Source organism: Oncorhynchus kisutch, unplaced genomic scaffold (assembly GCF_002021735.2).
Source record: "Oncorhynchus kisutch isolate 150728-3 unplaced genomic scaffold, Okis_V2 scaffold1009, whole genome shotgun sequence".
NCBI lineage: Eukaryota > Metazoa > Chordata > Actinopteri > Salmoniformes > Salmonidae > Oncorhynchus > Oncorhynchus kisutch.
In genome coordinates, this window is record NW_022262954.1 from 72757 (window position 1) to 98759 (window position 26003).

The window sequence follows — 26003 nt, forward strand, 5'->3', positions numbered from 1 at the left end:
TGGATCCTCATCCAGACTGTCAGGACAGTTTTTCAGAGAGCTGGATGATCATCCAGACTGTCAGGACAGTGTTTCAGAGAGCTGGATCCTCATCCAGACTGTCAGGACAGTGTTTCAGAGAGCTGGATCATCATCCAGACTGTCAGGACAGTTTTTCAGAGAGCTGGATGATCATCCAGACTGTCAGGACAGTGTTTCAGAGAGCTGGATCATCATCCAGACTGTCAGGACAGTGTTTCAGAGAGCTGGATCATCATCCAGACTGTCAGGACAGTGTTTCAGAGAGCTGGATCATCATCCAGACTGTCAGGACAGTGTTTCAGAGAGCTGGATCCTCATCCAGACTGTCAGGACAGTGTTTCAGAGAGCTGGATCCTCATCCAGACTGTCAGGACAGTGTTTCAGAGAGCTGGATCATCATCCAGACTGTCAGGGCAGTGTTTCAGAGAGCTGGATCCTCATCCAGACTGTCAGGACAGTGTTTCAGAGAGCTGGATCCTCATCCAGACTGTCAGGACAGTGTTTCAGAGAGCTGGATCCTCATCCAGACTGTCAGGACAGTGTTTCAGAGAGCTGGATCCTCATCCAGACTGTCAGGACAGTGTTTCAGAGAGATGGATGATCATCCAGACTGTCAGGACAGTGTTTCAGAGAGCTGGATGATCATCCAGACTGTCAGGACAGTGTTTCAGAGAGCTGGATGATCATCCAGACTGTCAGGACAGTGTTTCAGAGAGCTGGATGATCATCCAGACTGTCAGGACAGTGTTTCAGAGAGCTGGATGATCATCCAGACTGTCAGGACAGTGTTTCAGAGAGCTGGATGATCATCCAGACTGTCAGGACAGTGTTTCAGAGAGCTGGATCATCATCCAGACTGTCAGGACAGTGTTTCAGAGAGCTGGATCCTCATCCAGACTGTCAGGACAGTGTTTCAGAGAGCTGGATCATCATCCAGACTGTCAGGACAGTGTTTCAGAGAGCTGGATGATCATCCAGACTGTCAGGACAGTGTTTCAGAGAGCTGGATCATCATCCAGACTGTCAGGACAGTGCTTCAGAGAGCTGGATCATCATCCAGACTGTCAGGACAGTGTTTCAGAGAGCTGGATCCTCATCCAGACTGTCAGGACAGTGTTTCAGAGAGCTGGATCATCATCCAGACTGTCAGGACAGTGTTTCAGAGAGCTGGATCATCATCCAGACTGTCAGGGCAGTGTTTCAGAGAGCTGGATCCTCATCCAGACTGTCAGGACAGTGTTTCAGAGAGCTGGATCCTCATCCAGATTGTCAGGACAGTGTTTCAGAGAGCTGGATCCTCATCCAGACTGTCAGGACAGTGTTTCAGAGAGCTGGATCCTCATCCAGACTGTCAGGACAGTGTTTCAGAGAGCTGGATCCTCATCCAGACTGTCAGGACAGTGTTTCAGAGAGCTGGATGATCATCCAGACTGTCAGGACAGTGTTTCAGAGAGATGGATGATCATCCAGACTGTCAGGACAGTGTTTCAGAGAGCTGGATCCTCATCCAGACTGTCAGGACAGTGTTTCAGAGAGCTGGATGATCATCCAGACTGTCAGGACAGTGTTTCAGAGAGCTGGATCCTCATCCAGACTGTCAGGACAGTGTTTCAGAGAGCTGGATGATCATCCAGACTGTCAGGACAGTGTTTCAGAGAGCTGGATCCTCATCCAGACTGTCAGGACAGTGTTTCAGAGAGCTGGATCATCATCCAGACTGTCAGGACAGTGTTTCAGAGAGCTGGATGATCATCCAGACTGTCAGGACAGTGTTTCAGAGAGCTGGATCCTCATCCAGACTGTCAGGACAGTGTTTCAGAGAGCTGGATGATCATCCAGACTGTCAGGACAGTGTTTCAGAGAGCTGGATCCTCATCCAGACTGTCAGGACAGTGTTTCAGAGAGCTGGATGATCATCCAGACTGTCAGGACAGTGTTTCAGAGAGCTGGATCATCATCCAGACTGTCAGGACAGTGTTTCAGAGAGCTGGATCCTCATCCAGATGATAATGATCTAGTGTTCTCAAGGACTCTGCATGTGTTCCAAATGGTACCCTATTCCCTATATAGTGCACTACTTTAGACCAGGGCCCTATTCCCTATATAGTGCACTACTTTAGACCAGGGCCCTATTCCCTATATAGTGCACTACTTTAGAACAGGGCCCTATTCCCTACATAGTTTAACTACTTTAGACCAGGGTCCTATTCCATATATAGTGCACTACTTTAGAAAAGGCCCTATTCCCTGTACAGCGCACTACTTTAGACCAGGGCCGTATTCCCTATATAGTGTGTAATACAGCCCAGTACATCACAGGGGCCCAGGTCCTTGCCATCCAGGACCTCTATATCAGGCAGTGTGAAAGGAAGGCCCGGTAAATTGTTAAAGACTCCAGCCATCCAAGACATAGTCTGTTCTCTCTGCTCCCACACGGCAAGCTGTACCGATGCACCAAGTCTGGAACCAACAGGACCCTGAACAGCTTCTACCCTCAAGCCATAAGACTGCTGAATATCTAACATAATGGCTACCAGACTATGTGAGTTGACTCTTGTATTTACTTATTTGTATTCTTGTATTTCATTGTAATTTTATGCACACTCACAGGACTCTACACACTCACAGGACTCTACACACTCACAGGACTCTACACACTCACAGGACTCTACACACTCACAGGACTCTACACACTCACAGGACTCTACACACTCACAGGACTCTACACACTCACAGGACTCTACACACTCACAGGACTCTACACACTCAAGCACACTGACACTCCAACACACACACTGATTTCATAATTTGCTCACACCCACATAATATGCACTTACATTTATACTGACTCTAAACACACACACACACATATATAAACTGCTGCTACTCTGTTTATCATATATCATGATGTCTAGTCACCTTACCACTATACATATCTACTTCTACTTCTACAGTATCCCTGTACATTATAATATGGTACTGACCCTGTATATAGTATGTTTACCCCTATACATATCTACCTCCATCCCTGTACATTATAATATGGAACTGACCCTGTATATAGTATGTTTACCCCTATACATATCTACCTCTATAGATCCAGTGTCCCTGTACATTATAATATGGTACTGACCCTGTATATAGTATGCTTACCCCTATACATATCTACCTCTATAGATCCAGTGTCCCTGTACATTATAATATGGTGCTGACCCTGTATATAGTATGTTTACCCCTATACATATCTACCTCTATAGATCCAGTATCCCTGTACATTATAATATGGAACTGACCCTGTATATAGCATGTTTACCCCTATACATATCTACCTCTATAGATCCAGTATCCCTGTACATTATAATATGGAACTGACCCTGTATATAGCATGTTTACCCCTATACATATCTACCTCTATAGATCCAGTATCCCTGTACATTATAATATGGAACTGACCCTGTATATAGCATGCTTACCCCTATACATATCTACCTCTATAGATCCAGTATCCCTGTACATTATAATATGGAACTGACCCTGTATATAGCATGCTTACCCCTATACATATCTACCTCTATAGATCCAGTATCCCTGTACATTATAATATGGAACTGACCCTGTATATAGCATGCTTACCCCTATACATATCTACCTCTATAGATCCAGTATCCCTGTACATTATAATATGGAACTGACCCTGTATATAGTATGTTTACCCCTATACATATCTACCTCCATCCCTGTACATTATAATATGGAACTGACCCTGTATATAGTATGCTTACCCCTATACATATCTACCTCTATAGATCCAGTGTCCCTGTACATTATAATATGGAACTGACCCTGTATATAGTATGCTTACTTACTTGATCGTGCTCTTAGTTCTTTTATATCTGTGGGCTTTTGTTCTACCTTGTATTTCTCAGTATTACATTGTTATTGATTACTGCATAGTTGGGGTTAGAGCTGAGCATTAAGGTATTTCACTGTACTTGTGACGTTAAAAGTGAAACTAATAATACTGTATGAGAGGGGAGTGGATAGTGAGTCTCTTCTGAAGACAACAGCTGAGTCTGTTCTCTCTTCCTTAAAGAACTGCCCTGCCTAACGAACCTCCTCTTCTTAATGAGCATCTCTGGGTAATGACTGTTTTGATGTTGCCTCTCCTCCCACACACACACACACACACACCTCATTACCACAAACAAACTCCCACCGACACACACAAGGCCCATTACCTACTCAATCACAGGAAATTATACAGGTAAACAGTATCTTCACGCTCCTGTGCCTCGCTAAACGCTAATTAAGACAGCTGTCATGACCGGCTGGCGCTCCCGTTCATCACCACTTGAACCGTTTAACAGCATCGGGAGAGATGGCACATATTACCGTTCAAGAGGAGAACGCCACAGTAGCTACCGTACCGTTTAGCATAATGTGAGGAGAGTTAACAGATACAATGCTGTTTGTGGACTTGTTTTCCTATCTTGTTAGGACAATTTTTTATTTCAACTATATTTAACTAGGTAGAGTTGAGAACAAGTTCTCATTTACAACTGCGACCTGACCAAGATAAAGCCAAGCAGTGCGACACAAACACAGAGTTACACATGGGAAAAATACATGTAGAGTCAATAACACAATAGAAAAATCAATATACAGTGTGTGCAAATGTAGTAAGATTAGGGAGGTAAGGCAATAAATAGGCCATGGTGGCGAAATAATTACAATATAGCATTAACACTGGAGTGATAGATGTGCAGATGATGGTGTGCAAGTAGAGATACTGAGGTGCAAAAGAGCAAAAATAAATAACAATATGGGGATGAGGTAGTTGGATGGGCTATTTACAGATGGGCTGTGTACAGGTGCAGTGATCGGTAAGCTGCTCTGATAGATGATGCTTAAAGTTCGTGAGGGAGATATATGTCTCCAGCTTCAGTGATGTTTGCATTTCGTTCCAGTCATTGGCAGCAGAGAACTGGAAGGAAAGGCGGCCAAAGGAGGAGTTGGCTTTGGGGATGAACAGTGAAATATACCTGCTGGAGGGCGTGCTATGGGTGGGTGTTGCTATGGTGACCAGTGAGCTGAGATACGGTAGGGCTTCAGCAAGCAAATACTTATAGATGACCTGGAGCCAGTGGATTTGCCGACAAATATGAAGCGAGGGCCAGCCAACGAGAGCATACAGGTTGCAGTAGTGGGTGGTATATGGGGCTTTGGTAACAAAAGATGGCACTGTGATAGACTACTTCCAATTTGTGGCTATTGTGGCTATTTTGTAAATGACATCGCCGAAGTCATCTACTTACGGGATGAGGTCAATATCCTTCCAGGATACCCGGGCCAGGTAGATTAGAAAGGCCTGCTCGCTGATGTGTTTTAGGGAGCTTTTGACAGTGATGAGGGGTGGTCTGAGGGGTGGTTTGACCGCGGACCCATTACGGAAGCAGGCAATGAGGCAGTAATCGAGTTACCAGAATGTCCTGACAGGTCACTAGAATGTCCTGACAAGTCACCAGAATGTCCTGACAGGTCACCAGAATGTCCTGACAGGTCACTAGAATGTCCTGACAAGTCACCAGAATGTCCTGACAAGTCACCAGAATGTCCTGACAAGTCACCAGAATGTCCTGACAAGTCACCAGAATGTCCTGACAGGTCACCAGAATGTCCTGACAAGTGACCAGAATGTCCTGAGAAGATAGGAAAGTCGGGACATTTTGTCCTGAAAAGTAAAAGGGTTAAGGTTTAGGGGTTTGTGGTTAGGGTTAAGGTTCAGGGGTTTAGCAAAATTGGAATATGAATGGGAATACATTTTTACTCCCCCAAAAATCGAAAAGTTATGAAAAACTAACTCTAATGTTTACTGAAACAACACAAAATGAAAGTACGTTATTGAAAATCTTAGTTTTTTTCCTCCGTACTATGGGGTTTCCCCAGTGCATGTTTTATAGAAGCTTCCACCCTACTCAGAAATAACACACTGGAGGGTGTGGGTGTGTGCATGTGTGAGTGAGTGAGAGCGAGAGTGATGGGGGAAGAGGGGGGACAGGTGAGACAGGAACAAGTGGACTAAGGGATGGGTTCACCTCAAGGTCAAGGTGCGCGCACACACACACACACACACAGATACACACACAGCTCCACCTGTGCCTCAGTAATCCCTGGTTAGCCCCAGGGGTGAGGGCCTATTCCGGGGAGAGGAAACCAGGGAGGGCCCTTCCCTCTGGGTGTCCAACAGATAAAGACTGGCTCTGGGTGTGGAGCTACCACAACACAGACACACACAAAAGACAGGATACACACAGAGAGAGAAAACAACAGGGAGAGGGGATGGAGAGAGAAAAAGGAGAGGCAGAGAGAACGAAGGAGGGAGAAGGGAGGAGGAAGGGGGATGGAAGAAGGATATAAGTGAGGGAGATGTTGTGTGTATTCCTCTCCTCCTCCTCCTCCTCCTCCTCCTCCTCCTCCTCCTCCTCCCTGTGTGTTAGCATGTTGTGTGTATTCCTCCTCCTCCTCCTCCTCCTCCCTGTGTGTTAGCATGTTGTGTGTATTCCTCTCCTCCTCCTCCCTGTGTGTTAGCATGTTGTGTGTATTCCTCTCCTCCTCCTCCCTGTGTGTTAGCATGTTGTGTGTATTCCTCTCCTCCTCCTCCTCCTCCTCCCTGTGTGTTAGCATGTTGTGTGTATTCCTCTCCTCCTCCTCCTCCCTGTGTGTTAGCATGTTGTGTGTATTTCTCCTCCTCCTCCTCCCTGTGTGTTAGCATGTTGTGTGTATTCCTCTCCTCCTCCTCCTCCTCCCTGTGTGTTAGCATGTTGTGTGTATTCCTCTCCTCCTCCTCCTCCTCCCTGTGTGTTAGCATGTTGTGTGTATTCCTCTCCTCCTCCTCCCTGTGTGTTAGCATGTTGTGTGTATTCCTCCTCCTCCTCCTCCTCCTCCTCCTCCCTGTGTGTTAGCATGTTGTGTGTATTCCTCTCCTCCTCCTCCTCCTCCCTGTGTGTTAGCATGTTGTGTGTATTGCTCTCCTCCTCCTCCCTGTGTGTTAGCATGTTGTGTGTATTCCTCTCCTCCTCCTCCTCCCTGTGTGTTAGCATGTTGTGTGTATTCCTCTCCTCCTCCTCCTCCCTGTGTGTTAGCATGTTGTGTGTATTCCTCCTCCTCCTCCTCCCTGTGTGTTAGCATGTTGTGTGTATTCCTCTCCTCCTCCTCCTCCTCCCTGTGTGTTAGCATGTTGTGTGTATTCCTCTCCTCCTCCCCCCTGTGTGTTAGCATGTTGTGTGTATTCCTCTCCTCCTCCTCCTCCCTGTGTGTTAGCATGTTGTGTGTATTCCTCCTCCTCCTCCTCCTCCCTGTGTGTTAGCATGTTGTGTGTATTCCTCTCCTCCTCCTCCTCCCTGTGTGTTAGCATGTTGTGTGTATTCCTCCTCCTCCTCCTCCTCCTCCTCCTCCCTGTGTGTTAGCATGTTGTGTGTATTCCTCTCCTCCTCCTCCCTGTGTGTTAGCATGTTGTGTGTATTCATTCTCCTCCTCCTCCCTGTGTTTTAGCATGTTGTGTGTATTCCTCTCCTCCTCCTCCTCCTCCTCCCTGTGTGTTAGCATGTTGTGTGTATTCCTCCTCCTCCTCCTCCCTGTGTGTTAGCATGTTGTGTGTATTCCTCTCCTCCTCCCTGTGTGTTAGCATGTTGTGTGTATTCCTCCTCCTCCTCCTCCTCCCTGTGTGTTAGCATGTTGTGTGTATTCCTCTCCACCATCCTCCTTCTCCCTGTGTGTTAGCATGTTGTGTGTATTCCTCTCCTCCTCCTCCTCCTCCTCCTCCCTGTGTGTTAGCATGTTGTGTGTATTCCTCTCCTCCTCCTCCTCCTCCTCCTTCTCCCTGTGTGTTAGCATGTTGTGTGTATTCCTCTCCTCCTCCTCCCTGTGTGTTAGCATGTTGTGTGTATTCCTCCTCCTCCTCCCTGTGTGTTAGCATGTTGTGTGTATTCCTCCTCCTCCTCCCTGTGTGTTAGCATGTTGTGTGTATTCCTCCTCTCCTCCTCCTCCCTGTGTGTTAGCATGTTGTGTGTATTCCTCTCCTCCTCCTCCTCCCTGTGTGTTAGCATGGTGTGTGTATTCCTCTCCTCCTCCTCCTCCTCCTCCCTGTGTGTTAGCATGTTGTGTGTATTCCTCTCCTCCTCCTCCCTGTGTGTTAGCATGTTGTGTGTATTCCTCCTCCTCCTCCTCCCTGTGTGTTAGCATGTTGTGTGTATTCCTCTCCTCCTCCTTCTCCTCCCTGTGTGTTAGCATGTTGTGTGTATTCCTCTCCTCCTCCTCCTTCTCCCTGTGTGTTAGCATGTTGTGTGTATTCTTCCTCCTCCTCCTCCTCCTCCCTGTGTGTTAGCATGTTGTGTGTATTCCTCCTCCTCCTCCCTGTGTGTTAGCATGTTGTGTGTATTCCTCTCCTCCTCCTCCTCCTCCTCCCTGTGTGTTAGCATGTTGTGTGTATTCCTCTCCTCCTCCTCCTCCTCCCTGTGTGTTAGCATGTTGTGTGTATTCCTCTCCTCCTCCTCCTCCTCCCTGTGTGTTAGCATGTTGTGTGTATTCCTCTCCTCCTCCTCCCTGTGTGTTAGCATGTTGTGTGTATTCCTCTCCTCCTCCTCCCTGTGTGTTAGCATGTTGTGTGTATTCCTCTCCTCCTCCTCCCTGTGTGTTAGCATGTTGTGTGTATTCCTCTCCTCCTCCTCCCTGTGTGTTAGCATGTTGTGTGTATTCCTCTCCTCCTCCTCCTCCTCCTCCTCCCTGTGTGTTAGCATGTTGTGTGTATTCCTCTCCTCCTCCTCCTTCTCCCTGTGTGTTAGCATGTTGTGTGTATTCCTCTCCTCCTCCTCCTTCTCCCTGTGTGTTAGCATGTTGTGTGTATTCCTCTCCTCCTCCTCCTCCCTGTGTGTTAGCATGTTGTGTGTATTCCTCTCCTCCTCCTCCTCCCTGTGTGTTAGCATGTTGTTCTTATTCCTCTCCTCCTCCTCCTCCCTGTGTGTTAGCATGTTGTGTGTATTCCTCTCCTCCTCCTCCTCCCTGTGTGTTAGCATGTTGTGTGTATTCCTCTCCTCCTCCTCCTCCTCCTCCCTGTGTGTTAGCATGTTGTGTGTATTCCTCTCCTCCTCCTCCTCCCTGTGTGTTAGCATGTTGTGTGTATTCATCTCCTCCTCCTCCTCCTCCTCCTCCCTGTGTGTTAGCATGTTGTGTGTATTCCTCTCCTCCTCCTCCTCCTCCTCCTCCTCCTCCCTGTGTGTTAGCATGTTGTGTGTATTCCTCCTCCTCCTCCTCCCTGTGTGTTAGCATGTTGTGTGTATTCCTCTCCTCCTCCTCCTCCTCCTTCTCCTCCCTGTGTGTTAGCATGTTGTGTGTATTCCTCTCCTCCTCCTCCTCCTCCCTGTGTGTTAGCATGTTGTGTGTATTCCGCTCCTCCTCCTCCCTGTGTGTTAGCATGTTGTGTGTATTCCTCCTCCTCCTCCTCCTCCCTGTGTGTTAGCATGTTGTGTGTATTCCTCCTCCTCCTCCTCCCTGTGTGTTAGCATGTTGTGTGTATTCCTCTCCTCCTCCCTGTGTGTTAGCATGTTGTGTGTATTCCTCTCCTCCTCCTCCTCCTCCCTGTGTGTTAGCATGTTGTGTGTATTCCTCTCCTCCTCCTCCCTGTGTGTTAGCATGTTGTGTGTATTCCTCTCCTCCTCCTCCCTGTGTGTTAGCATGTTGTGTGTATTCCTCTCCTCCTCCTCCCTGTGTGTTAGCATGTTGTGTGTATTCCTCTCCTCCTCCTCCTCCTCCCTGTGTGTTAGCATGTTGTGTGTATTCCTCTCCTCCTCCTCCTCCTCCCTGTGTGTTAGCATGTTGTGTGTATTCCTCCTCCTCCTCCTCCTCCCTGTGTGTTAGCATGTTGTGTGTATTCCTCTCCTCCTTCCCCCTCCCTGTGTGTTAGCATGTTGTGTGTATTCCTCCTCCTCCTCCTCCTCCCTGTGTGTTAGCATGTTGTGTGTATTCCTCTCCTCCTCCTCCTCCTCCCTGTGTGTTAGCATGTTGTGTGTATTCCTCTCCTCCTCCTCCTTCTCCTCCCTGTGTGTTAGCATGTTGTGTGTATTCCTCTCCTCCTCCTCCTCCTCCTCCTCCTCCCTGTGTGTTAGCATGTTGTGTGTATTCCTCTCCTCCTCCTCCTCCTCCTCCCTGTGTGTTAGCATGTTGTGTGTATTCCTCTCCTCCTCCTCCTCCTCCTCCTCCCTGTGTGTTAGCATGTTGTGTGTATTCCTCTCCTCCTCCTCCTCCCTGTGTGTTAGCATGTTGTGTGTATTCCTCTCCTCCTCCTCCTTCTCCCTGTGTGTTAGCATGTTGTGTGTATTCCTCTCCTCCTCCTCCTCCTCCCTGTGTGTTAGCATGTTGTGTGTATTCCTCTCCTCCTCCTCCTCCTCCCTGTGTGTTAGCATGTTGTGTGTATTCCTCTCCTCCTCCTCCCTGTGTGTTAGCATGTTGTGTGTATTCCTCTCCTCCTCCTCCCTGTGTGTTAGCATGTTGTGTGTATTCCTCTCCTCCTCCTCCTCCTCCTCCTCCTCCCTGTGTGTTAGCATGTTGTGTGTATTCCTCCTCCTCCTCCTCCTCCCTGTGTGTTAGCATGTTGTGTGTATTCCTCTCCTCCTCCTCCTCCCTGTGTGTTAGCATGTTGTGTGTATTCCTCTCCTCCTCCTCCCTGTGTGTTAGCATGTTGTGTGTATTCCTCTCCTCCTCCTCCTCCTCCTCCTCCTCCTCCTCCTCCCTGTGTGTTAGCATGTTGTGTGTATTCCTCTCCTCCTCCCTGTGTGTTAGCATGTTGTGTGTATTCCCTCCTCCTCCTCCTTCTCCCTGTGTGTTAGCATGTTGTGTGTATTCCTCTCCTCCTCCTTCTCCTCCCTGTGTGTTAGCATGTTGTGTGTATTCCTCTCCTCCTCCCTGTGTGTTAGCATGTTGTGTGTATTCCTCCCTCCTCCTCCCTGTGTGTTAGCATGTTGTGTGTATTCCTCCTCCTCCTCCCTGTGTGTTAGCATGTTGTGTGTATTCCTCCTCCTCCCTCCTCCCTGTGTGTTAGCATGTTGTGTGTATTCCTCTCCTCCTCCTCCTCCTCCTCCTCCCTGTGTGTTAGCATGTTGTGTGTATTCCTCTCCTCCTCCTCCTTCTCCCTGTGTGTTAGCATGTTGTGTGTATTCCTCTCCTCCTCCTCCTCCTCCCTGTGTGTTAGCATGTTGTGTGTATTCCTCTCCTCCTCCTCCCTGTGTGTTAGCATGTTGTGTGTATTCCTCTCCTCCTCCTCCCTGTGTGTTAGCATGTTGTGTGTATTCCTCTCCTCCTCCCTGTGTGTTAGCATGTTGTGTGTATTCCTCTCCTCCTCCTCCTCCTCCCTGTGTGTTAGCATGTTGTGTGTATTCCTCTCCTCCTCCTCCTCCTCCCTGTGTGTTAGCATGTTGTGTGTATTCCTCTCCTCCTCCTCCCTGTGTGTTAGCATGTTGTGTGTATTCCTCTCCTCCTCCTCCTCCTCAATTGTGTGTTAGCATGTTGTGTGTATTCCTCTCCTCCTCCTCCCTGTGTGTTAGCATGTTGTGTGTATTCCTCTCCTCCTCCTCCTCCTCCCTGTGTGTTAGCATGTTGTGTGTATTCCTCTCCTCCTCCTCCCTGTGTGTTAGCATGTTGTGTGTATTCCTCTCCTCCTCCTCCCTGTGTGTTAGCATGTTGTGTGTATTCCTCTCCTCCTCCTCCTCCTCCCTGTGTGTTAGCATGTTGCGTGTATTCCTCTCCTCCTGCTCCCTGTGTGTTAGCATGTTGTGTGTATTCCTCTCCTCCTCCTCCTCCTCCTCCTCCCTGTGTGTTAGCATGTTGTGTGTATTCCTCTCCTCCTCCTCCTTCTCCCTGTGTGTTAGCATGTTGTGTGTATTCCTCTCCTCCTCCTCCTCCTCCTCCCTGTGTGTTAGCATGTTGTGTGTATTCCTCTCCTCCTCCTCCCTGTGTGTTAGCATGTTGTGTGTATTCCTCTCCTCCTCCTCCCTGTGTGTTAGCATGTTGTGTGTATTCCTCTCCTCCTCCCTGTGTGTTAGCATGTTGTGTGTATTCCTCTCCCTCCTCCTCCTCCTCCCTGTGTGTTAGCATGTTGTGTGTATTCCTCTCCTCCTCCTCCTCCTCCCTGTGTGTTAGCATGTTGTGTGTATTCCTCTCCTCCTCCTCCCTGTGTGTTAGCATGTTGTGTGTATTCCTCTCCTCCTCCTCCTCCTCAATTGTGTGTTAGCATGTTGTGTGTATTCCTCTCCTCCTCCTCCCTGTGTGTTAGCATGTTGTGTGTATTCCTCTCCTCCTCCTCCTCCTCCCTGTGTGTTAGCATGTTGTGTGTATTCCTCTCCTCCTCCTCCCTGTGTGTTAGCATGTTGTGTGTATTCCTCTCCTCCTCCTCCCTGTGTGTTAGCATGTTGTGTGTATTCCTCTCCTCCTCCTCCTCCTCCCTGTGTGTTAGCATGTTGCGTGTATTCCTCTCCTCCTCCTCCTCCTCCTCCTCCTTCTCCTCCCTGTGTGTTAGCATGTTGTGTGTATTCCTCACCTCCTCCCTGTGTGTTAGCATGTTGTGTGTATTCCTCCTCCTCCTCCCTGTGTGTTAGCATGTTGTGTGTATTCCTCCTCCTCCTCCCTGTGTGTTAGCATGTTGTGTGTATTCCTCCTCCTCCTCCTCCTCCCTGTGTGTTAGCATGTTGTGTGTATTCCTCTCCTCCTCCTCCTCCCTGTGTGTTAGCATGGTGTGTGTATTCCTCTCCTCCTCCTCCTCCTCCTCCCTGTGTGTTAGCATGTTGTGTGTATTCCTCTCCTCCTCCTCCCTGTGTGTTAGCATGTTGTGTGTATTCCTCCTCCTCCTCCTCCCTGTGTGTTAGCATGTTGTGTGTATTCCTCTCCTCCTCCTTCTCCTCCCTGTGGTGTTAGCATGTTGTGTGTATTCCTCTCCTCCTCCTCCTTCTCCCTGTGTGTTAGCATGTTGTGTGTATTCCTCTCCTCCTCCTCCTCCCTGTGTGTTAGCATGTTGTGTGTATTCCTCCTCCTCCTCCCTGTGTGTTAGCATGTTGTGTGTATTCCTCTCCTCCTCCTCCTCCTCCCTGTGTGTTAGCATGTTGTGTGTATTCCTCTCCTCCTCCTCCTCCTCCCTGTGTGTTAGCATGTTGTGTGTATTCCTCTCCTCCTCCTCCTCCTCCCTGTGTGTTAGCATGTTGTGTGTATTCCTCTCCTCCTCCTCCCTGTGTGTTAGCATGTTGTGTGTATTCCTCTCCTCCTCCTCCCTGTGTGTTAGCATGTTGTGTGTATTCCTCTCCTCCTCCTCCCTGGTGTGTTAGCATGTTGTGTGTATTCCTCTCCTCCTCCTCCCTGTGTGTTAGCATGTTGTGTGTATTCCTCTCCTCCTCCTCCTCCTCCTCCTCCCTGTGTGTTAGCATGTTGTGTGTATTCCTCTCCTCCTCCTTCTCCCTGTGTGTTAGCATGTTGTGTGTATTCCTCTCCTCCTCCTCCTTCTCCCTGTGTGTTAGCATGTTGTGTGTATTCCTCTCCTCCTCCTCCTCCCTGTGTGTTAGCATGTTGTGTGTATTCCTCTCCTCCTCCTCCTCCCTGTGTGTTAGCATGTTGTTCTTATTCCTCTCCTCCTCCTCCTCCCCTGTGTGTTAGCATGTTGTGTGTATTCCTCTCCTCCTCCTCCTCCCTGTGTGTTAGCATGTTGTGTGTATTCCTCTCCTCCTCCTCCTCCTCCTCCCTGTGTGTTAGCATGTTGTGTGTATTCCTCTCCTCCTCCTCCTCCCTGTGTGTTAGCATGTTGTGTGTATTCATCTCCTCCTCCTCCTCCTCCTCCCTCCCTGTGTGTTAGCATGTTGTGTGTATTCCTCTCCTCCTCCTCCTCCTCCTCCTCCTCCCTGTGTGTTAGCATGTTGTGTGTATTCCTCCTCCTCCTCCTCCTCCCTGTGTGTTAGCATGTTGTGTGTATTCCTCTCCTCCTCCTCCTCCTCCTTCTCCTCCCTGTGTGTTAGCATGTTGTGTGTATTCCTCTCCTCCTCCTCCTCCTCCCTGTGTGTTAGCATGTTGTGTGTATTCCGCTCCTCCTCCTCCCTGTGTGTTAGCATGTTGTGTGTATTCCTCCTCCTCCTCCTCCTCCCTGTGTGTTAGCATGTTGTGTGTATTCCTCCTCCTCCTCCTCCCTGTGTGTTAGCATGTTGTGTGTATTCCTCTCCTCCTCCCTGTGTGTTAGCATGTTGTGTGTATTCCTCTCCTCCTCCTCCTCCTCCCTGTGTGTTAGCATGTTGTGTGTATTCCTCTCCTCCTCCTCCCTGTGTGTTAGCATGTTGTGTGTATTCCTCTCCTCCTCCTCCCTGTGTGTTAGCATGTTGTGTGTATTCCTCTCCTCCTCCTCCCTGTGTGTTAGCATGTTGTGTGTATTCCTCTCCTCCTCCTCCTCCTCCTCCTCCTCCCTGTGTGTTAGCATGTTGTGTGTATTCCTCTCCTCCCTCCTCCTCCTCCCTGTGTGTTAGCATGTTGTGTGTATTCCTCCTCCTCCTCCTCCCTGTGTGTTAGCATGTTGTGTGTATTCCTCTCCTCCTCCTCCCCCTCCCTGTGTGTTAGCATGTTGTGTGTATTCCTCCTCCTCCTCCTCCCTGTGTGTTAGCATGTTGTGTGTATTCCTCTCCTCCTCCTCCTCCTCCCTGTGTGTTAGCATGTTGTGTGTATTCCTCTCCTCCTCCTCCTTCTCCTCCCTGTGTGTTAGCATGTTGTGTGTATTCCTCTCCTCCTCCTCCTCCTCCTCCTCCCTGTGTGTTAGCATGTTGTGTGTATTCCTCTCCTCCTCCTCCTCCTCCTCCCTGTGTGTTAGCATGTTGTGTGTATTCCTCTCCTCCTCCTCCTCCTCCTCCTCCTCCCTGTGTGTTAGCATGTTGTGTGTATTCCTCTCTCCTCCTCCTCCTCCCTGTGTGTTAGCATGTTTGTGTGTATTCCTCTCCTCCTCCTCCTCCTTCTCCCTGTGTGTTAGCATGTTGTGTGTATTCCTCTCCTCCTCCTCCTCCTCCCTGTGTGTTAGCATGTTGTGTGTATTCCTCTCCTCCTCCTCCTCCTCCCTGTGTGTTAGCATGTTGTGTGTATTCCTCTCCTCCTCCTCCCTGTGTGTTAGCATGTTGTGTGTATTCCTCTCCTCCTCCTCCCTGTGTGTTAGCATGTTGTGTGTATTCCTCTCCTCCTCCTCCTCCTCCTCCTCCCTGTGTGTTAGCATGTTGTGTGTATTCCTCCTCCTCCTCCTCCTCCCTGTGTGTTAGCATGTTGTGTGTATTCCTCTCCTCCTCCTCCTCCCTGTGTGTTAGCATGTTGTGTGTATTCCTCTCCTCCTCCTCCCTGTGTGTTAGCATGTTGTGTGTATTCCTCTCCTCCTCCTCCTCCTCCTCCTCCTCCTCCTCCTCCCTGTGTGTTAGCATGTTGTGTGTATTCCTCTCCTCCTCCCTGTGTGTTAGCATGTTGTGTGTATTCCTCCTCCTCCTCCTTCTCCCTGTGTGTTAGCATGTTGTGTGTATTCCTCTCCTCCTCCTTCTCCTCCCTGTGTGTTAGCATGTTGTGTGTATTCCTCTCCTCCTCCCTGTGTGTTAGCATGTTGTGTGTATTCCTCCTCCTCCTCCCTGTGTGTTAGCATGTTGTGTGGTATTCCTCCTCCTCCTCCCTGTGTGTTAGCATGTTGTGTGTATTCCTCCTCCTCCTCCTCCCTGTGTGTTAGCATGTTGTGTGTATTCCTCTCCTCCTCCTCCTCCTCCTCCTCCCTGTGTGTTAGCATGTTGTGTGTATTCCTCTCCTCCTCCTCCTTCTCCCTGTGTGTTAGCATGTTGTGTGTATTCCTCTCCTCCTCCTCCTCCTCCCTGTGTGTTAGCATTTGTGTGTATTCCTCTCCTCCTCCTCCCTGTGTGTTAGCATGTTGTGTGTATTCCTCTCCTCCTCCTCCCTGTGTGTTAGCATGTTGTGTGTATTCCTCTCCTCCTCCCTGTGTGTTAGCATGTTGTGTGTATTCCTCTCCTCCTCCTCCTCCTCCCTGTGTGTTAGCATGTTGTGTGTATTCCTCTCCTCCTCCTCCTCCTCCCTGTGTGTTAGCATGTTGTGTGTATTCCTCTCCTCCTCCTCCCTGTGTGTTAGCATGTTGTGTGTATTCCTCTCCTCCTCCTCCTCCTCAATTGTGTGTTAGCATGTTGTGTGTATTCCTCTCCTCCTCCTCCCTGTGTGTTAGCATGTTGTGTGTATTCCTCTCCTCCTCCTCCTCCTCCTCCCTGTGTGTTAGCATGTTGTGTGTATTCCTCTCCTCCTCCTCCCTGTGTGTTAGCATGTTGTGTGTATTCCTCTCCTCCTCCTCCCTGTGTGTTAGCATGTTGTGTGTATTCCTCTCCTCCTCCTCCTCCTCCCTGTGTGTTAGCATGTTGCGTGTATTCCTCTCCTCCTGCTCCCTGTGTGTTAGCATGTTGTGTGTATTCCTCCTCCTCCTCCTCCTCCCTGTGTGTTAGCATGTTGTGTGTATTCCTCTCCTCCTCCTCCCTGTGTGTTAGCATGTTGTGTGTATTCCTCTCCTCCTCCTCCTCCTCCCTGTGTGTTAGCATGTTGTGTGTATTCCTCTCCTCCTCCCTGTGTGTTAGCATGTTGTGTGTATTCCTCCTCCTCCTCCCTGTGTGTTAGCATGTTGTGTGTATTCCTCTCCTCCTCCTCCTCCCTGTGTGTTAGCATGTTGTGTGTATTCCTCTCCTCCTCCTCCTCCTCCTCCTCCTCCCTGTGTGTTAGCATGTTGTGTGTATTCCTCCTCCTCCTCCCTGTGTGTTAGCATGTTGTGTGTATTCCTCCTCCTCCTCCCTGTGTGTTAGCATGTTGTGTGTATTCCTCCTCCTCCTCCTCCCTGTGTGTTAGCATGTTGTGTGTATTCCTCCTCCTCCTTCTCCCTGTGTGTTAGCATGTTGTGTGTATTCCTCTCCTCCTCCCCCTCCCTGTGTGTTAGCATGTTGTGTGTATTCTCCTCCTCCTCCTCCCTCCCTGTGTGTTAGCATGTTGTGTGTATTCCTCTCCTCCTCCTCCCTGTGTGTTAGCATGTTGTGTGTATTCCTCTCCTCCTCCTCCTCCTCCCTGTGTGTTAGCATGTTGTGTGTATTCCTCTCCTCCTCCTCCTCCTCCCTGTGTGTTAGCATGTTGTGTGTATTCCTCTCCTCCTCCTCCTCCTCCCTGTGTGTTAGCATGTTGTGTGTATTCCTCTCCTCCTCCTCCTCCTCCCTGTGTGTTAGCATGTTGTGTGTATTCCTCTCCTCCTCCTCCTCCTCCCTGTGTGTTAGCATGTTGTGTGTATTCCTCCTCCTCCTCCTCCTCCTCCTCCTCCTCCCTGTGTGTTAGCATGTTGTGTGTATTCCTCTCCTCCTCCTCCCTGTGTGTTAGCATGTTGTGTGTATTCCTCTCCTCCTCCTCCCTGTGTGTTAGCATGTTGTGTGTATTCCTCTCCTCCTCCTCCTCCTCCTCCCTGTGTGTTAGCATGTTGTGTGTATTCCTCTCCTCCTCCTCCCTGTGTGTTAGCATGTTGTGTGTATTCCTCTCCTCCTCCTCCCTGTGTGTTAGCATGTTGTGTGTATTCCTCTCCTCCTCCTCCTCCTCCCTGTGTGTTAGCATGTTGCGTGTATTCCTCTCCTCCTGCTCCCTGTGTGTTAGCATGTTGTGTGTATTCCTCCTCCTCCTCCTCCTCCCTGTGTGTTAGCATGTTGTGTGTATTCCTCTCCTCCTCCTCCCTGTGTGTTAGCATGTTGTGTGTATTCCTCTCCTCCTCCTCCTCCTCCCTGTGTGTTAGCATGTTGTGTGTATTCCTCTCCTCCTCCCTGTGTGTTTAGCATGTTGTGTGTATTCCTCCTCCTCCTCCTGTGTGTTAGCATGTTGTGTGTATTCCTCTCCTCCTCCTCCTCCCTGTGTGTTAGCATGTTGTGTGTATTCCTCTCCTCCTCCTCCTCCTCCTCCTCCTCCCTGTGTGTTAGCATGTTGTGTGTATTCCTCCTCCTCCTCCCTGTGTATTAGCATGTTGTGTGTATTCCTCCTCCTCCTCCCTGTGTGTTAGCATGTTGTGTGTATTCCTCCTCCTCCTCCTCCCTGTGTGTTAGCATGTTGTGTGTATTCCTCCTCCTCCTTCTCCCTGTGTGTTAGCATGTTGTGTGTATTCCTCTCCTCCTCCCCTCCCTGTGTGTTAGCATGTTGTGTGTATTCCTCCTCCTCCTCCTCCTCCCTGTGTGTTAGCATGTTGTGTGTATTCCTCTCCTCCTCCTCCCTGTGTGTTAGCATGTTGTGTGTATTCCTCTCCTCCTCCTCCTCCTCCCTGTGTGTTAGCATGTTGTGTGTATTCCTCTCCTCCTCCTCCTCCTCCCTGTGTGTTAGCATGTTGTGTGTATTCCTCTCCTCCCTCCTCCTCCTCCCTGTGTGTTAGCATGTTGTGTGTATTCCTCTCCTCCTCCTCCTCCTCCCTGTGTGTTAGCATGTTGTGTGTATTCCTCTCCTCCTCCTCCTCCTCCCTGTGTGTTAGCATGTTGTGTGTATTCCTCCTCCTCCTCCTCCTCCTCCTCCTCCTCCTGTGTGTTAGCATGTTGTGTGTATTCCTCTCCTCCTCCTCCCTGTGTGTTAGCATGTTGTGTGTATTCCTCTCCTCCTCCTCCCTGTGTGTTAGCATGGTTGTGTGTATTCCTCTCCTCCTCCTCCTCCTCCCTGTGTGTTAGCAATGTTGTGTTGTATTCCTCCTCCTCCTCCTCCTCCTCCTCCTCCTCCCTGTGTGTTAGCATGTTGTGTGTATTCCTCTCCTCCTCCTCCCTGTGTGTTAGCATGTTGTGTGTATTCCTCTCCTCCTCCTCCCTGTGTGTTAGCATGTGTGTGTATTCCTCTCCTCCTCCTCCTCCTCCCTGTGTGTTAGCATGTTGTGTGTATTCCTCTCCTCCTCCTCCTCCTCCTCCCTGTGTGTTAGCATGTTGTGTGTATTCCTCTCCTCCTCCCTGTGTGTTAGCATGTTGTGTGTATTCCTCTCCTCCTCCTTCTCCTCCCTGTGTGTTAGCATGTTGTGTGTATTCCTCTCCTCCTCCTCCTTCTCCCTGTGGTGTTAGCATGTTGTGTGTATTCCTCTCCTCCTCCTCCTCCTCCCTGTGTGTTAGCATGTTGTGTGTATTGCTCTCCTCCTCCTCCCTGTGTGTTAGCATGTTGTGTGTATTCCTCCTCCTCCTCCTCCTCCCTGTGTGTTAGCATGTTGTGTGTATTCCTCTCCTCCTCCTCCCTGTGTGTTAGCATGTTGTGTGTATTCCTCTCCTCCTCCTCTTCCTCCCTGTGTGCTGGCGTGTTTCAGAGGAAGAGGTCTGCTGGGACTGAGGCTTTATGATGTCCATCAACACAGCACGGAAACATCTCCCTCCCTCCCTCCCTGTTGTGTGTTTACTGATTGATTGAACATGCCAAGTCCATCTGGTGATTCCCTGATGGGAGCGACAGTGTGAAATTGCACAAAAACAAACAAGCCAACCCCCCCCCCCCCCCCCCCCCCCGTCTCCCCAAACACACACACCTTTCCCTCTCTCCTTCTCTATCCCATTTTCTCTCTTTCTAACCCACCTATGTCTCTATCACATTCTCTCCATCTCCCTTTCAACAACTACTCTCATTCTCCCCTACCCCCCTCTCCCTCTTTCTTCTCTCTCTGAACTCTGTTAGAGCCCATAATCCATCCATCCACACCAACACACACACACCTGTCATGCTGGGATCAATCAATCAGATAATTAAAGAGTTACTCTGTGTTTGCTTTTCTCTCTCTCTGTCACTCTCTTTCTCCGTCTGTGTTTGTGTATCTGTCTCCTAGTGTCTCCAAGCAGTAGCACGGAAGCCCAAATACCCCCCTTTCTCCTCACCACACACACATGACAAATACCCAGACTCGCTGTGTTCACACACACTGCATCGCCCCAAAATGCTGCAATATACCACCATTGGCCAGCAAACCACCATTGGCCAGCAAACCACCATTGGCCAGCAAACCACCATTGGCCAGCAAACCACCATTGGCCAGCAAACAGCAAACCCTCTGGAAGGAAAACTGTAAGACGTAATAGAGTGAAGCTCCAGAACACATGTTGTTGTCATTTTGGCTCTGTACTCCAGCACTTTGAAATGGTACAATGACTATGAGGTTAAATATGCATTTTTTTATCCGTACCAAGTAAACGTTCAGAAATTACAGGCCTTTTTGTACATAGTCCCTCATTTTAGGGGACCGAAAGTATTGGGACAAATTCACTTATATGGGTATTAAGTATTTGGTCCCATACTGAGAAAGTTACAGACGCCCAAATATCACACCTCCAAGACAGGCTAACCTCTCACCATTACAATAACAGGCTAACCTCTCACCATTACAATAACAGGCTAACCTCTCACCATTACAATAACAGGCTAACCTCTCACCATTACAATAACAGGCTAACCTCTCACCATTACAATAACAGGCTAACCTCTCACCATTACAATAACAGGCTAACCTCTCACCATTACAATAACAGGCTAACCTCTCACCATTACAATAACAGGCTAACCTCTCACCATTACAATAACAGGCTAACCTCTCACCATTACAATAACAGGCTAACCTCTCACCATTACAATAACAGGCTAACCTCTCACCATTACAATAACAGGCTAACCTCTCACCATTACAATAACAGGCTAACCTCTCACCATTACAATAATAGGCTAACCTCTCATCATTACAATAACAGGGTAGGTCAGCCTTTTATTCTGGGGGGGGGGGGGTATGATATTTGTGCGTCTAACTTTCTCACTCAACATTATTCAAGATTCATTCAGGATTATCCGTAACCATGGTAGCATCCACATTAATATAGAAGGCTTTAGAAACTTATATTCTTATTTACCATAACATTGTCTCCAAAATGACCCAATACATTATTTACCATTCATTTTTATTGGGCACAAAATAATCTCAAACAACCAAAACAAACAGCAAATGCATCCAATAAGTCTATAGAGTCACAAGCTTGATGTAGTCATTGCATGCTGTGAATATGAGACCAAATACTACACTTTTTACTACTTCAATACAGATATAAGTGAATTTGTCCCAATACTGTTGGTCCCCTAGATTGGGAGACAACATATGAAAACTGGTCACCCGAAATGGATGAAAATACCCTTAAATTAAAGTTGACAGTCTACAATTGAACCTAAAAGTCATTGTATCATTTCAAATCCAAAACAACAAGAAACATGTCACTGTCCCAATACTTTGGCAGCTCACTGTATGTAGAGGAGAACCAATATGGAGTTGGACAGGGATGGAAGTATAGTGTGGTCCAGTCGTGTATAGTGTACAGGGTGGTAGAGTAGTGTATAGTGTACAGGGTGGTAGAGTAGTGTATAGTGTGGTAGAGTAGTGTGTAGTGTATAGTGTACAGGGTGGTAGAGTAGTGTATAGGGTGGTAGAGTAGTGTATAGTGTGGTAGAGTAGTGTATAGGGTGGTAGAGTAGTGTATAGTGTGGTAGAGTAGTGTATAGGGTGGTAGAGTAGTGTATAGTGTGGTTAAATAGGGTACTCACAGTCGAGCCAGAGCCTCATTCTTCTGGAACAGGAGTTCAGGGAGCTGAGTGAGACGGTTCCTGTTCAGACGACTGTTCAGAAGGACAGAACATATTAGAACTCTCTCTCTCTGTGTGTGTCTGTGTCTGTGTGTGTGTGCGCGCGCTCACAGTCTCTCCAGTTCCTTCAGATCATCAAATGCTCCTCTCTCAATGTTGTTTATCTGGTTCTCCATCAGGTGACTGAAGAGATTGAGAGAAGGATGGAGAGAATGGATGGAAGAGAGAGGGAGGAAGTATGGAGGAAGAGAGTGGGAGGAAGGATGGAGGAAGAGAGAGGGAGGAAGGATGGAGGAAGAGAGTGGGAGGAAGGATGTAGGAAGAGAGTGGGAGGAAGGATGTAGGAAGAGAGTGGGAGGAAGGATGGAGGAAGAGAGTGGGAGGAAGGATGGAGGGAGAGAGTGGGAGGAAGGATGGAGGAAGAGAGTGGGAGGAAGGATGTAGGAAGAGAGTGGGAGGAAGGATGGAGGAAGAGAGTGGGAGGAAGGATGGAGGAAGAGAGTGGGAGGAAGGATGGAGGGAGAGAGTGGGAGGAAGGATGGAGGGAGAGAGTGGGAGGAAGGATGGAGGAAGAGAGTGGGAGGAAGGATGGAGGGAGAGAGTGGGAGGAAGGATGGAGGGGAGAGAGTGGGAGGAAGGATGGAGGAAGAGAGTGGGAGGAAGGATGGAGGAAGAGAGTGGGAGGAAGGATGTAGGAAGAGAGTGGGAGGAAGGATGGAGGAAGGATGGAGGAAGAGAGTGGGAGGAAGGATGGAGGAAGAGAGTGGGAGGAAGGATGGAGGAAGAGAGTGGGAGGAAGGATGTAGGAAGAGAGTGGGAGGAAGGATGGAGGAAGAGAGTGGGAGGAAGTATGGAGGAAGAAAGAGGGAGGAAGGATGGAGGAAGAGAGTGGGAGGAAGTATGGAGGAAGAGAGAGGGAGGAAGAGGAGGATAAAGAGGTAGAAGAAAAAAGAGCAATTAATGATTGACCATATTTTATGGATCTCAACACAGCCCAAAAAACATGTTAATGTAACTACCTGCTGTCTACACGGGGCAACACTTCATACTTCATCTCCCTGACAGCATCCAGTCTGACAACTGTCTGGACAGACACTTCTAACTGCTGTCTATACGGGGCAACACTTCATACTTCATCTCCCTGACAGCATCCAGTCTGACAACTGTCTGGACAGACACTTCTAACCTGCTGTCTATACGGGGCAACACTTCATACTTCATCTCCCTGACAGCATCCAGTCTGACAACTGTCTGGACAGACACTTCTAACTGCTGTCTATACGGGGCAACACTTCATACTTCATCTCCCTGACAGCATCAAGTCTGACAACTGTCTGGACAGACACTTCTACCTGCTGTCTATACGGGGCAACACTTCATACTTCATCTCCCTGACAGCATCCAGTCTGACAACTGTCTGGACAGACACTTCTAACTGCTGTCTATACGGGGCAACACTTCATACTTCATCTCACTGACATTTTGCAGGTGGGGAGTGAGACGGGGGGAGGGGGGGGTTGGTGTCTTGAAAAACTGGGTATCAGGATATGTTTCAAGTTTTTAATGTCACGTGCACAAGTACAGTGAAATGCCCTTCCTGCTTGGACTTTCCCAACAGTGCAGTAATCAATAGGATGTGTATTATAATGTGTTTAGGACATTAGTAGTAGACCTGTCATTACTTCACCAGAAAGTATTCAGAACCTTCACATTTTGTTACGTTACAGCCTGAAGGACAACCATCTCTGGAGCCCTCCACCAATCAGACCTTTATGGCAGAGTGGCCAGACAGAAGGACAACCATCTCTGGAGCCCTCCACCAATCAGGCCTTTATGGTAGAGTGGCCAGACAGAAGGACAACCATCTCTGCAGCCCTCCACCAACCAGACCTTTATGGTAGAGTGGCCAGACAGAAGGACAACCATCTCTGGAGCCCTCCACCAACCAGACCTTTATGGTAGAGTGGCCAGACAGAAGGACAACCATCTCTGGAGCCCTCCACCAACCAGACCTTTATGGTAGAGTGGCCAGACAGAAGGACAACCATCTCTGGAGCCCTCCACCAATCAGGCCTTTATGGTAGAGTGGCCAGACAGAAGGACAACCATCTCTGCAGCCCTCCACCAACCAGACCTTTATGGTAGAGTGGCCAGAGAGAAGGACAACCATCTCTGGAGCCCTCCACCAACCAGACCTTTATGGTAGAGTGGCCAGACAGAAGGACAACCATCTCTGGAGCCCTCCACCAATCAGACCTTTATGGTAGAGTGGCCAGACAGAAGCCACTCCTCAGTAAAAGGCACATGACAGCCCGCATGACAGACTCTCAGACCATGAGAAACAAGATTCTTTGGTCTGATGAAACCAAGATTGAACTCTTTGGCCTGAATGCAAAGCGTCACGTCTGGAGGAAACCTGGCACCATCCCTACGGTGAAGCATTGCGGTGGCAGCATCATGCTGTGGGGATGTTTTTCAGCGGCAGGGACTGGAAGACTAGTCAGAATCGAGGGAAAGATGAACAGAGCAAAGAACAGAGAGATCTTTGATGAAAACCTGCTCCAGAGCACTCAAGACCTCAGACTTCCAACAGGACAACGACCTTAAGCACACAGCCAAGACAATGCAGGAGTGGCTTCAGGACAATTCTCTGAATGTCTTTGTGCGGCCGAGCCAGTGCAGAGTCATGAACCCGATCGAACATCTCTAGAGAGACCTGAAAATAGCTGTGCAGCGACGCTCCCCATCCAACCTGACAGAGCTTGAGAGGATCTGCAGAGAAGAATGGGAGAAACTCCCCAAATACAGGTGTGCCAAGCTTGTAGCGTCATACCCAAGGCTGTAATCGCTGCCAAAGGTGCTTCAACAAAGTACTGAGTAAAGGGTCCGAATACTTATGTAAATGTAATATAAAAAATTAAAAAAGTATCCATTAGCAATTTAAATAAAAAATAAACTGTTTTTGCTGTGTCATTATGGGGTGTGCAGATTGCTGAGAATATAGTTTTTTCAAATCAATTTTAGAATAAGGCTGTAATGTAACAAAGTCAAGGGGTCTGAATACTTTCACACAACACATCTTACCCTGTTGAAGTTAATAAAGCCCATGTGTAATGTGATACCTGTATCCTTAAGCCTAGAAAACATACCGGCAGGAGGACACTGGAAGGAGATGTTTCTGAGCGACAGAGGGACTGCTTTGCATTGGCACTTTGATTGTGTTACATGTGGGACAAAAACATTATCTCAACCTAAAAGAAAGTCATTAACCGGTTCTCATGCTTTTAAAATAATGGTTCTGTTCCGGACCACTAGAGATCACTTTTGCTCCCGGTTCTGCTTCCGTTCCTTGAAAAATGTAATTATTTCCCGGTTCTGTTCCTTGAACCAGTTCCAAGTCCTGGTAACAGTAATATTGAGTGTAGTAAGACCTCACTGAGGTGAACAGTAGTGTAGTGAAGGACGGGACTTACAGAACTCTGAGGTGAATAGTAGTGTAGTGAAGGACGGGACTTACAGAACTCTGAGGTGAACAGTAGTGTAGTGAAGGACGGGACTTACAGAACTCTGAGGTGAACAGTAGTGTAGTGAGGGACGGGACTTACAGAACTCTGAGGTGTTTGAGGCCAGAGAAGTCTGTCTTGCTGATGGTCGTCAGGTTGTTCCCATTTAGATCACTGGATGAGAGGAAAAAAAGACACAGAATATTAGCAAACATGTTGGTCAAGATTGAACTCTTTGGCCTGAATGCCAAGCATCATGATTGAAGGAAACCTGGCACCATCCCTACTGTGAAGAATGGTGGCGGCACTCCCCAAAACTCCCCAAATACAGGTGTGCCAAGCTTGTAGCGTCATACCCAAGAAGACCTAAGGCTGTAATCGCTGCCAAAGGTGCTTCAACAAAGTAGTGAGCAAAGGGTCTGAATACTTATGTAAATGTGATATTTCATTTTCTTTGCAAACATTTCTAAAAACCTGGTTTTGCTTTGTCATTATGGAGGGGAAAAAAATGTTTTAATCCATTTTAGAATAAGGCTGGAATGTAACAAAATATGGAAAAAGTCTAGGGGTCTGAATACTTTCCGAATGCACTGTAAACACAATAATACTATACTCTATCTCCTTCATCTAGGACTGGCCTTAGCTACAGGTAGAGCAGACTGGTTTTAGCGACAGTTCAGAATACACGACAGAAGTCAGCCTCTCTCTCTCCTTCTAGCTGTCTCAGTCGCTCTCCTTCCCTCCCACTCTCATTCACACACAGACACAGGTGCTGTGTGACAGGGGAGCTGCAAATGTGTTGGT

The 26003-nt window shown here is 48.5% G+C and overlaps 1 protein-coding gene across 1 annotated transcript in view; it reads right to left on the reverse strand.

The window, feature by feature from the left end:
- Positions 1-25373, reverse strand: part of LOC109877215 (slit homolog 1 protein) — a gene marked incomplete at both ends in the record, with an annotated part of 97188 nt that extends 71815 nt beyond the window's left edge. The window contains 3 exon segments of the mRNA XM_031817385.1: positions 21658-21729; positions 21808-21879; positions 25302-25373. Coding sequence (XP_031673245.1) covers positions 21658-21729; positions 21808-21879; positions 25302-25373 — 216 coding nt within the window.
- Positions 25374-26003: the final 630 nt, after the last annotated feature.